The sequence below is a fragment of the Aulonocara stuartgranti genome, assembly GCF_965226115.1.
Source record: "Aulonocara stuartgranti genome assembly, chromosome: 11".
In the NCBI taxonomy this organism is placed as follows: Eukaryota; Metazoa; Chordata; class Actinopteri; order Cichliformes; family Cichlidae; genus Aulonocara; species Aulonocara stuartgranti.
The window spans coordinates 600001-613407 of NC_138947.1; the positions used below are offsets into that span (position 1 = coordinate 600001).

Below are 13407 nucleotides of genomic sequence, written 5' to 3' on the forward strand. Positions count from 1 at the left end.
GGGGTCACTGAGGCCCCGCGGTGGACGAGGTCCGCCCTGAATTCCTGAAGGCTCTGGATGTTGTAATGCTGTCCTTGTTGACACGCCTCTACAATGTTGCGTGGAGATCAGGGACGGTACCTCTGGATTGGCAGACCAGGGTGGTGGTTCCCATCTTTAAGAAGGGGGACCGGAGGGTGTGTTCCAACTATCAGGGGATCACACTCCTCCGCCTCCGTCTATGCCAGGGTGCTGGAAAGGAGAGTCCTTCTCTTACTTGAGCCTCGGATACAGGACGAACAGCATGGTTTTCGTCCTGTCGTGGAACACTGGACCAGCACGTACCCTCTCAAGGATACTGGAGGGTGCACAGGAGTTTGCCCAACCAGTCTACATGTGTTTTGTGGACTTGGAGAAGGCACTTGACCGTGTCCCTCGGTGTGTTTTGTGGGAGGTGCTTCAGGAGTATGTGGTGTCTGGCTCACTTCTATGGGCCATTTGACCCTTACACAACCTGCCCTTTGTCATCGATTCTGTTCGTAGCCAAGTGGTGGAAGGCTTTCACATCGGTGCTCTCAGAATCTCATCGGCAGAAGTTAGCGGGAGATCGACAGACGGATTGGTGCGGCTGCTGCAGTGATGCAGACGCTGCACCGGTCCGTCGTGGTGAAGAGGGAGCTGATTTTAAAATGAATCTCTCAATTTACTGGTCGATCTACGTCCCTACCCTCACCTATGGTCACGAGCTGTGGGTAGTGACCGAAAGAACGAGATCGCAGATACAAGCTGTGGAAATGAGCTTCCTCCGAGGGGTGGCTGGTCTCTCCCTTAGAGATAGGGTGAGGAGTTTGGCCATCTGGGAGGGGCTCAGAGTAGAGCCGCTGCTCCTCCACATTGAACTGAGCCAGTTGAGGTGGTTCGGGCATCTGACAAGGATGCCTCCGGGGTGAGGTGTTCCAGGCATGACCCACTGGGAGGAGGCCCCGGGGCAGACTCAGGACACGCTGGAGGGATTATATCGCTCAGCTGGCCTGGGAACGCCTTGATGTCCCCCCAGACAAGCTGGAGGAGGTGGCTGGGGAGAGGGAGGGCTGGAGCCTGCTGCCCCCGCAACCCGGTCCCGGACAAGCAGAAGAAGATTAATGGATGGCGTGAATGCATACCTCACACAGAGCCATACCCTGGGTCATGGTAACGAACCCGCCTGAGCCCAGGGTCAGGAGCCCTGACGCCCATCGTGGTTTGATAAACCTTCAGCTCCACCTGAGCCACCATCCTCAGGACCTCACAGAGGTTCTCACAAACACACCTGCAGCGTCCTCCTACCTACCTGCTCCCTCATGTTACAGCTGCTGCTCATTGTGAACGCGGCTCATTGCTGACATGGACTGACAGGAAAGCCCACTGTGTGCATTCTACACTTTTTATTAGAAATAAAAGTTGTTACATACTTACATTTACACAAAATGGCAGAAATCAAACCAAGAATGTAAACCTTGTTTTTCATGATTTATTGGGGTTAATAACACTCACCTTCATTCCATTTCCAGAGTGTAACAATCAACCACTTGTGCTGAAATCTACAAAATCTGCTCTGACACAATCATAGGTGTCCGTTGCTACTGACAAGAAAGAAAGCTGTTTTGATGCTATGGACTGAGGCACATTTTAATTGGGTGAGGGGTGGGGCTATGTTATACATTCATTTTTACAATTTATATATTTAATGTTAAATGTAGCTTATGTACATTATTTTAGGGTGTCACATGCCACCCCATGCCACCACAGTAGCTCCGCCCCTGAGTCTAAGGAGTGCCGTTGGGACTTCATTGGTCAGCGTGTTTGTTGACCTTAGCCAAAAAATCCGTGTGAAACTGCACTCAAGTTTCAAGTTAGAAGTACGAATTTCGACCCTACTTTTCTTCCTTTCAGCTGATTGGTCAATGTCATGTTAATCACAAATGTAACTATCCAATCAGAGAACAGATGGGTTTGGTAAATGGTAAATGGCCTGTATTTATATAGCGCTTTACTAGTCCCTAAGGACCCCAAAGCGCTTTACACATTCAGTCATCCACCCATTCACACACTGGTGATGGCAGCTACATTGTAGCCACAGCCGCCCTGGGGCGCACTGACAGAGGCGAGGCTGCCGGACACTGGCGCCACCGGGCCCTCTGACCACCACCAGTAGGCAACGGGTGAAGTGTCTTGCCCAAGGACACAACGACCGAGACTGTCCAAGCCGGGGCTCGAACCGGCAACCTTCAGATTACAAGGCGAACGCCCAACTCTTGAGCCACGATCGCTGTCAGAGGGGCGCTTTTTTGAGCTGCAGGTCCTTGAAGGATAAATGCGCTTTCACGTCTCTTATCGCCTCACCATGATGGAAAACATCTGTGTGTGTCCAAGTAAACTCTTTCTCATAGGTTGATGTGTTCACACAGGGACCTCCAGAGCGTTTTCAAAGGCGCTGTCGACCTCGGAGGGAAAGCAGTGTTGTGGAAACGACGCACTCTTCACTAGTTGGGACAGTTACAAAGCTTTCCTCGTTATGAATGAGCGATACGTTTTTATTAAACATTTGAACATAATACAACACAAACTCTCGTAGAGGAGATAAAGTCAGAGAGATACATGTTTTGAAATGACAAGGATCAGGTGCATCTAGCACACCTGGAGCGATCGCTAAAAAACGATATACAAGCAGAGCTCAGCAGCCAGCGCAACAAATTCTGGATCGTTCGCTCTTAGTTAGCGGTGAGCACAGCGCACGCCGCGTCCGATGTGAAACGGCCTTCATGCTGCATAGTGTGACTCATAGCAGTGGTCCTGGGTCAACCCTGATTTTGTGTTAAAGTAATACTAAAGTAATAAAGGTGTTTCTGAACACTGGTATACCGCAACTGTATCCTTAGCTTATACTTAGCTTGTATGAGCCTTATGGGATCATTTATATACAGATCCTCCAACTTCAAACTGTATTACCCTTTAAGGACCTGCACTTCAAAAAAGCCTCACTCCAACAGCCAAACCCATCTGTTCTCTGATTGGATAGTTACATTTGTGATTGACATGACATTGACCAATCAGCTAAAAGGAAGAAAAATAGGGTCAATTCGTACTTGTAACTTGAAGCTTGAGTGCAGAGTTTCACACGGATTATTTGGCTAAGTCCACACAAATCTTTTTACACATACAAATCTTGATTTACAAGTACAAAATATTTATGACCACAATTTGAGCCCATATGTGTGTGTGTGGAAGACCAGTGCTGGGTGTTTTCTAGAGAAACACCAGCTCAGGAAGTGTGAGGGTGATGGAGGAAGGTGATAGTTGTAGATGGAGGTGATGTAGGAGTACCAAAAGTGCAGCTACTAGGAGGCTGACTGTCCAATCAGACTGCGTTTTCCCTGCAGAGGTGAAACCTCATTGACTCACACTGAGGCAGGAAGGAAAGAAAACAATCAGATGTGTTTGTCTGTCAGCGTGAACATTAGAACAGGTGTGGAGCAGGTGAGCTCAGCCATGAAGGCAGAGGGGGGCGACCCACAGGTCTGTGCTGCGCCGTGGGCTGACTCTGATCTTCATCTGTGACTCTTCCTCTCTCTCCTCCTCAGTGGTCTTCGTCTGCTGTTCTCCTGACGTCTTCAGGAAGTTGATGGTTGAGTTCAGGCGGGAAAATCTCACTCACGAGCAGTACGTCTTTTTCTATCTCGACGTGTTCGCCGACAGCCTGAAATCTGAACACCGCCAGCCGTGGCGCCGCGGGGACCGTGAGGACGCTATTGCCAAGGAAGCCTTCCAGGTATGGCATCAGTATCCAGGAGGAGGTCGGTCAAAGAAACCAGACTCTCCTGACTGCAGCTGACTCCACATGAACCTCACTGCCTTATACATCATACGTGATACATGACACGCTCTACTTTCAAGATCAGGCTTCAAACTTTCCTTTTTGCTAAAGCATATAGTTAGGGCTGGACCAGGTGACCCTGAATCCTCCCTTAGTTATGCTGCAATAGACGTAGGCTGCCGGGGATTCCCATGATGCATTGGGTGTTTCTTCTTCACTCACTAGTTAATAGACTTAATAGACCTCTCTGCATTGAGTCATACTTGTTATTAATCTCTTTTTATTTCATGTTTTTTCTTTATTTTTACTACATTTTTACATCGTAGATACAAACTGAAGACATTAAATATACAAAGCAAGATATGTGGAATATGTAGCAAAGAAAAAAAGATAAATAACTAAATATTAGGGGTTGTTGCGAGATCGATCAACTTTAGACCAGACAACAAACGACGGAGACTCCGGAAAAGTGCAATCAAACGATGAGTTTTATTATCACAGGAGAACAACCAGCCATCAGCATACAGAATGTGTTGCTCTGACAAGAATACACTGGGTTCTGGTTTTATAGGACAAAATATCACACCTACGTCAATACAGTTCAAAAATACTTGGTGACAGACGGGCAACAGTTCAACCCGTACAGGCAAGGGTTCATCACCTACACTTCTAATAACTATAAACTGACATATAACTTCTCCTTTCTTCATTACTTGCCTTTTAAGGTAATAACTTCAGGTCTCAGCTTTTCTGAGAGCTAATAATTGGACCCTCGTCATTAATCCCTAAGTAGAGTACTTTGCAGCCAGTCTCAAACTGAAGCAGAAGACGCTTAGGCCTTCGCTCAGACCTGCTACTAGATTAATATGTGTATTGTAAGCATGCATGCAATTAACCTGCTATGTTCTCATCTCCCCTCAGCATGTATCATCTGGACACTCTCACCAGTGAAGCTTAAAACCTTCTAGAATGGAACATCAACTCTAACCAAGCACATTTATGCATTGTGTATAAAATGAACTCAACCTATAAAAATAGAAAGGTCAATGTGATGACAGACATATTCAATGCAATATAAACCCTGTAGGAAATATTACTGATAAATGATACTGTGAAACATGTTATTAATACAATATCCATACGATACTTGTATGGATATTGAACCGTTCGATACAGTGCTTTCGGTTCGGTACGCATATGTATCGAACAATACAACATTTTTAATTTATTTTATCAACTGTCCTTCTGACGATGCGCTCGACAGTGCAGCCTAGGCGGAGTAGTCGAACGCAGATTCACTGAGCGCAGGACAAGCTAGCAGACAGAAGCTAAGCTCTCCTTGCAACATGGCAAATTGAACCTCCCCCACCCTCATTCAGATCTGGCGTTTGGAACTATTTTGGTTTTCAAGTGACGTATGACCCTGAAGGTAAGCGCGTCATGGACTAAAGTAAAACAGTATGTTGGATGTGCCATGCAATGCTCAATTACATGGGTGGGAGCTAGTGTGTTAGCGCAGTTAGCTCATTAACGTGTTGGCCGTCTAGCCCCACGCACGGGGCGATCTGCGGTAACTTGTTAACGGAGATTTGCCGTGTTGTGGCGTTAACGTCATTTCAGATTAACGCTGACAGCACTAGTGGAACACAACGAATATGACTGCACATTTACTCCGACATCATCCTAGTGCAAAGACAAAAACAACAAGCAGCATGCTACAAACTTTACCCGAGTCATTCAGACAGCCATTAGCACAGGATTCTCCTTATGGGGACCTGATATGTTTAATATGCTGCTGAGAATATAGCCCAGAAGAAGCGTATAGTAGAGCTTTTATTTTGAAAGAGCCATTTCTCTGTAATAAACTCTCTTTTCCAAAGATGAGTGATTCCTCAGATATTTATTATTTTATTACTTTGTTGTTTCAGCAACATTAAATTTAAAAACTGTACTTTTGAGTTAAATATATATTTATAATTTTAATAAATGACAAATTAAAAAGGCATGAACTTTTTTTTTTTGTATCGAAAAAATATCGAACCGGGAATTTTGTGTATCGTTGCAGCCCTACTAATATGTTTTATACACCGCGTTCCAAATTATTATGCAAATTGTGTTTAAGTGTCATAAAGATTAAATAAGTTGTTTTTCAATTAAATGGGATTGTGTCTCAGAGCTCTTTGGATGACTGAAATCAATCTCGGACACCTGTGATCATCAGTTTGCCAGCTGAGCCCAATTAAAGGAAAACTACTAAAGAAGGATGTTCCACATTATTAAGCAGACCACCATTTTCAAGCAACGTAGGAAGGAAAAATTATCTCTGCTGCTGAAAAGCATAAAATAGTTGAATGCCTTGGACACGTAATGAAAACCTTGGCTGAGTCAGAGCACACATGGGTTCCTGCAGGTAAAGGCACAATGATGCCATTACAAAGCAGCAAACACATATTTGAATCTGCTGGTGCCTCTGGAGGCCTGCGAACATGAAGCTATAGGATCCTCCAGAGACTTGCAGTTGTGCATAAACCTTCTATTCGGCCACCCTTAACCAACACTCACAGCAGAAACGGCTGCAGTGGGCCCAGAACTACAGTGGGGCAAAAAAGTATTTAGTCAGCCACCGATTGTGCAAGTTCCCTCACCTAAAATGATGACAGAGGTCAGTAATTTGCACCAGAGGTACACTTCAACTGTGAGAGACAGAATGTGAAAAAAAAATCCATGAATCCACATGGTAGGATTTGTACCGGGAGGGAGGGGCGGGGCCATCTGCTGTGATTGGTTGGGGTGAGAGAAGGAAGACAGGATAAAGACATGCTGTGGAAGAGAGACAGAGGTTAATAACAGATATGATTCAATGCAGAGAGGTCTGTTAACACATAGTGAGTGAGAAAGGTGACTGGAAAGGAAAAACTCAATGCATCATGGGAATCCCCGGCAGCCTACGTCTATTGCAGCATAACTAAGGGAGGATTCAGGGTCACCTGGTCCAGTCCTAACTATATGCTTTAGCAAAAAGGAAAGTTTGAAGCCTGATCTTGAAAGTAGAGATAGTGTCTGTCTCCTGAATCCAAACTGGAAGCTGGTTCCACAGAAGAGGGGCCTGAAAACTGAAGGCTCTGCCTCCCATTCTACTTTTAAATACTCTAGGAACAACAAGTAGGCCTGCAGAGCGAGAGCCAAGTGCTCTAATAGGGTGATATGGTACTACAAGGTCATTAAGATAAGATGGGGCCTGATTATTTAAGACCTTGTATGTGAGGAGCAGGATTTTGAATTCTGGATTTAACAGGAAGCCAAAACAGGAGAAATCTGCTCTCTCTTTCTAGTCCCTGTCAGGACTCTTGCTGCAGCATTTTGGGTCAGCTGAAGGCTTTTCAGTGAGTTTTTTGGACATCCTGATAATAATGAATTACAGTCGTCCAGCCTGGAAGTAATAAATGCATGAACTAGTTTTTCAGCATCACTCTGAGACAGGATATTTCTAACTTTAGAGATGTTGCACAAATGGAAGAAAGCAGTCTTACATATTTGTTTAATATGTGCGTTGAAGGACATGTCCTGGTCAAAAATGACTCCAAGGTTCCTCACAGTGTTATTGGAGGCCAAGGTAATGCCATCCAGAGTAAGAATCTGGTTAGATACCATATTTCTAAGCTTTTCAGGGCCGAGTACAATAACCTCAGTTTTATCTGAATTAAGAAGCAGAAAGTTAGCGGCCATCCAGGTCTTTATGTCTTTAAGACATTCCTGCAGTTTAACTCATTGGTGTGTGTTATCTGGCTTCATGGACAGATAGAGCTGGGTGTCATCTGCATAGCAGTGTAAATGTATGCTATGTCTTCTAATGATGCTGCCTAAGGGAAGCATGTATAATGTAAACAGAATTGGTCCTAGCACTGAACCCTGTGGAACTCCATAATTAACCTCAGTGTGTGAAGAGGACTCTCCATTTACATGCACAAACTGGAGTCTATTAGATAGATATGATACAAACCACTGCAGTGCAGTACCTGTAACACCTACAGCATGTTCTAATCATTCTAATAGGATATTATGGTCGACAGTATCGAACGCTGCACTGAGGTCTAGCAGGACAAGCACAGAGATGAGTCCACTGTCAGAGGCCATAAGAAGATCATTTGTAACCTTCACTAAAGCTGTTTCTGTGCTGTGATGAGCTCTGAAACCTGACTGAAACTCTTCAAATAAACCTCTGCAGATGATCTGTTAGCTGTTTGACAACTACTCTTTCAAGGATGTTTGATATAAAGGAAGGTTGGAGATTGGCCTATAATTAGCTAAGACTGCTGGGTCTAGAGATGCTTTTTGAGTAAAGGTTTAACTACATCCAGCTTGAAGGCCTGTGGTACATAGCTGATTATTAGAGATAGGTTGATCATATTTAAGATCGAAGCATTAATTAATGGCAGGACTTCTTTGAGCAGTTTTGTAGGAATGGGGTCTAAAAGACACGTTGATGGTTTGGAGGAATCAGCTAAGAGAAACAACAGTCCATCATTAGTTTAAGAACTGAGGGTCCGTCAGTTTGGAAAATTGCTAAAACTTTGAATGTGTCCCCAAAATCCATCAAGCGCCACGATGAAACTGGCACACATGAGGACGCCCCAGGAAAGGAAGACCAAGACTCCCCTCTGCTGCTAAGGATAAACGTATCTGAGTCACCAGCCTCAGATGAGATAGATGCCACACAGAGCTCCAGTAGCAGACACATCTCTACATGTTCAGAGGAGACTGTGAATCAGGCCTTTATGGTCAAATAGCTGCTGAGAAACCACGACTAAGGAAAAGCAACAAGCAGAAGAGATTTGTTTGGACCAAGGAATGGACATTAGACCAGTGGACATCTGTGCTGTGGTCTGATGAGGTCAAATTTGAGATCTTTAGTTCCACCTGCCGTGTCTTTGTGTGATGCAGAAAGGTGACGGATGGTCTCTACATGGATGGTTCCCACTGTGAAGCTTGGAGGAGGAGGTGTGATGGTGTGGGGGAGCGTTGCTGCTGACACTGTTGTGGATTTATTCAAAACTGAAGGCACACTGAGCCAGCTTGGCTACCACAGCATCCTGCAGCAACACACCATCACATCATTGATTTATCAACACCACAATGACCCCAAACACACCTCCATGCTGTGTAAGGGCTCTGTGACCAGCAAGGAGCGCCATGGAGTGCTACGCCCGAAGGTCTGGCCTCCGCAGTCACCTGACCTAACCCCAGTGGAGATGGTTTGGGATGAGATGGAGCACAGAGTGAAGGCAAAGGGCCAACAGGTGCTCAGCATCTGTCGGAACTCCTTCAAGCCTGTTGGAAACCATTTCAGGAGACGACCTCATGAAGCTCATGGAGGATAGGGTGGGTGGATTTTACGAAGAATGTAAATTATCAAACGTGTTTTGAGTTATTTCACACTTTGGTGTTTACTACATAATTCCATCTGAGTGTTCATTCATAGTTTCGATGCCTTCAGTGAGAATCTACAATATATATAATCATGAAAATAAAGAAAAACCATTAAAAGAGAAGCTGTGTCCAAACTTTTGAGTGCTAGTGTACATCACAGGTCATAGGTCAGTCTCAGGTGACCCGAAACGCCTCCTCCTGTCTGCAGAGTCAGGTGGGTGGAGTTTGTAAAGCAGTGAAATGATTGGATGGATTTACTGTGCAGCTCTGAGCTCCAGTGTGCTGCACGTGGACCTCGCCGTGTTTGTTCTCGCAGCTCCTCGCAGGAATCCGAGGAACCGTTTAAATCGCTCGTCACGTGTAGCTGCAGTGGTGTGAGAGGAAGAAACACTCATTAATCTGATGACTGCTGACGACTTGCAGCTGCACCTGGAGCGCCATGCGTCCTCACGGCTCGCCCTCGTTATGGAGTAATCACGCAAGCAGATCGGGCGCTGTAATCTTGGAGGAAAGGTTACGCTGATTAACCCAAATCTCTGCCTGACTTTATATCATAAATATGAGCTTCAGCTGAATTCAGCCCAAAGTTTCCAGCGTGATCTCCCACCTGCTGCCTCCTCAAACACCAGCACGAGTGAACGAGTGAAGAGAAACATGATTTCCATCAGCGCACATTTACTCATGACAGAGAACATGTCAAACATTTAAACACAGAAGATCTGCCAAAGTCAGCGAGCTAAAGAGAAACAGTTGGAGGAAGATTTAAGGGTGAGCTGGCAGCAGGTGGGTCACATGGTCATCTCAGAGGTTCTCCAGCCTGTTTCAGAATCACGTTCCTCGCTGTGGACATCGACACAGCATGATGTCATCAGCAAACTCAGAGAATCTGGAGGAATCTCTGTGCGCAGGGAGGAGGCTGTGTGTGAGTGTGTTACTGTGTGTGTGTTACTGTGTGTGTCCTCTGGTGCGACTCCCGGCTGAGACGGGACGGTTCATTGGGGAGGAGTCACGGGAAAACGACGTCAGCAGCAGGATCCCGGTGAACCTTCATTCTGTTCACTTCCTGTTAATCATAGTGAAAAGTTAGCTGCAGTTCACCTAGGGGGCGCTGTGAGATCAAAGTGAGCGGAGCTAAACAGAGGCTGTGTCCCAATTCAGGGTCTGCACGCTTGAAGTACGCATTTCAAGTGCGGTTACGTCACCGCCACGCGACGGCGGTCCCAATTTGAAGTGTACTTCAAATGCATACTCCAAATGCGCCGTCGATTTCCCCAAATATCAAACGTGGTCCGGTGCACGCTTCGTGGTCCCATATATCCCACAATTCACAGCGCGGCGGTGGGTGTGGATAATTTTGCCGCAAAATACAGCAAAAGGGAGCGGCCGAAGAGTGAACTGTCAAAAGTAAGTAGTGAATATGACGTCACTTATTTATGCGCGAATGTTTAATAATGAAGAACATTAATAAAACATTGCTGTTATGTGACAATAGTGATGTTTGTACTTTCAGCGTTAACTTGGTTTTAAAACCTATATATATATATATATATATATATATATATATATATATATACTGGCAGCACAAATGAACCAGCTGCTAGTTAACGAGAGACACCCGGAATGGCTAACTGAAGGCCGGAAGGGACCGGTCCCCTCCAACTACTGACCAATAACCTGCCTCAGTACTACATGGAAGCTCCTGTCAGGCATCATATCGGCTAAGATGAACAGGCACATGGGTCAATACATGAGCGGGACACAGAAAGGAATTGGCAAGAATACCAGAGGCGCAAAACAACAGCTACTGGTAGACAGAACAATCAGCCGAGACTGCAAGACCAGACTGACCAACCTGTGCACTGCCTGGATTGATTACAAGAAGGCCTATGACTCAATGCCCCACAGCTGGATACTGGAATGCCTAGAATTGTACAAGATCAATGGGACCCTAAGAGCCTTCATCAGGAACTCAATGGGGATGTGGCGTACAACACTAGAGGCCAACTCCAAGCCCATAGCACAAGTCACCATCAAGTGCGGGATCTACCAAGGAGATGCTCTGTCCCCACTGCTGTTCTGCATAGGCCTGAACCCCCTCAGTGAGATCATTAACAAGACTGGCTACGGATACCGACTACGGAACGGAGCAGTTGTCAGCCACCTCCTGTACATGGATGACATCAAGCTGTATGCCAAGAGTGAACGAGACATCGATTCACTGATCCACACTACCAGGCTATACAGCAATGACATTGGAATGTCGTTCGGACTGGAGAAGTGTAGTCGGATGGTAACTAAGAGAGGGAAGGTAGTCAGAACTGAGGGGACTGAACTACCAGAAGGCAACATTGCAGACATAGAGGACAGTTACAAGTACTTGGGGATCCCGCAGGCAAATGGGAACCATGAAGAGGCCGCTAGAAAAGCTGCAACCACCAAGTACCTGCAGAGGGTCAGGCAAGTCCTGAGGAGTCAGCTGAATGGTAAGAACAAGATCCGGGCCATCAACACGTACGCCCTACCCGTGATCAGGTACCCTGCTGGGGTAATAGGCTGGCCAAAGGAGGAGATAGAAGCCACTGACATAAAGACAAGAAAGCTCCTTACCATGCATGGAGGGTTTCACCCCAAGTCCAGCACCCTGAGGCTGTACGCTAAGCGGAAGGAAGGGGGCCGGGGACTGGTGAGTGTCAGCACCACAGTCCAGGATGAGACAAGGAACATCCAAGAATACATTGGGAAGATGGCCCCAACTGACCGAGTGCTCAGTGAATACCTCAGACAGCAGAAACCCAAGAAAGAGGAGGGAGACGAGGAACCATCATGGAAGGACAGGCCCCTGCACGGTATGTACCACCGGCAGATAGAGGAGGTGGCTGATATCCAGAAATCCTACCAGTGGCTGGACAAAGCTGGACTGAAAGACAGCACAGAGGCACTAATCATGGCAACACAAGAACAAGCTCTGAGCACAAGATCCATAGAGGCTGGGGTCTATCACACCAGGCAAGACCCCAGGTGCAGGCTGTGTAAAGATGCCCCAGAGACAATCCAGCACATATGTCAGATGGGACGACGGGAGGGTTTAAAAACTGATTTTTTGAGCACTTTTTGAACTTGTGAAAGCAAATTAACTTAACTTTCGTTTAATTTTAGGTTGTAAGAAATTATTTGGTTGACTTTTGTTTATAATTTTCCTCGAAATAAACGCCATATGATTTTAAACAATGGAGTCAGAAGTGCTTTCTAAAAGAAACCTCCCGTTGCCACCCACAGCCTTTTCTTGGACGCTTTTGGTGTTTGGAACATAAAAGGCCGTGACAGGAGCAGCGGGGTGAAGGTGACGCTGTCAGGAGGCTGCTCGCTTCACGCCCCAAACCAAAATGGAGGACGCTGTAAAGCGCCTCACAGTGCTGTGACGTCGCTAACAAAAAGCGTTTACTGCAGGAGAAAACCTGTGAAACGTCTAAAGGTGGAACCATTTCTGCTGAGCTCGACAGCGCCCCCTATGGAGCAGGAAGTCACAGAGCCCCTTCAACCTGGACGAGCTCGATGAAGTTAGAAATATCCTGTCTCAGAGTGACGCTGAAAAACTAGTTCATGCATTTATTACTTCCAGGCTGGACGACTGTAATTCATTATTATCAGGAAGTCCTAAAAACTCCCTGAAAAGCCTTCAGCTGATCCAAAATGCTGCAGCAAGAGTCCTGACAGGGACTAGAAAGAGAGAGCAGATTTCTCCTGTATGGTGCCGTCATCCATCTTTTATGTACAGTGTGTGGATTTGTGCAGCTGAAGCTCTGATGTCAGGCGTCTTCCTCACAGCACGTGTTTACTTCCTGTTTCATGTGAGAGGAAGCTCACGCTGGCTCCGAGTTTGACTGGACATAAATATTTTATCTGATTTCTTATAAAAACATGTAAAAGATTAATTATGGATCTGTGATGCGCCTTGTGTTGCTGTGTCCTGTCCTCATTCGTTAAAACAAAGACTCATAATAAATCTGTGTGTGGTTTCCAGAATGTGAAGATCCTGACGTACCGAGAGCCTCAGAACCCCGAGTACCAGGAGTTTGTCCAGAACCTGAAGGCAGATGCCAAGGACATGTTCAACTACACCATAGAGGACTCACTGGTCAGTGTGTGTG

General features: G+C 46.0%; 1 protein-coding gene across 1 annotated transcript in view; it reads left to right on the plus strand.

Annotated features, from left to right (window-relative positions):
• Positions 1–13407, plus strand: part of LOC309716471 (atrial natriuretic peptide receptor 1-like) — a 66264-nt gene that overhangs the window by 19360 nt on the left and 33497 nt on the right. Inside the window, exons 4-5 of the mRNA XM_082550267.1 lie at positions 3600–3787; positions 13281–13394. Of these exons, the coding sequence (XP_082406393.1) occupies positions 3600–3787; positions 13281–13394 (302 nt within the window). The remainder of the gene's footprint in view (positions 1–3599; positions 3788–13280; positions 13395–13407) is intronic.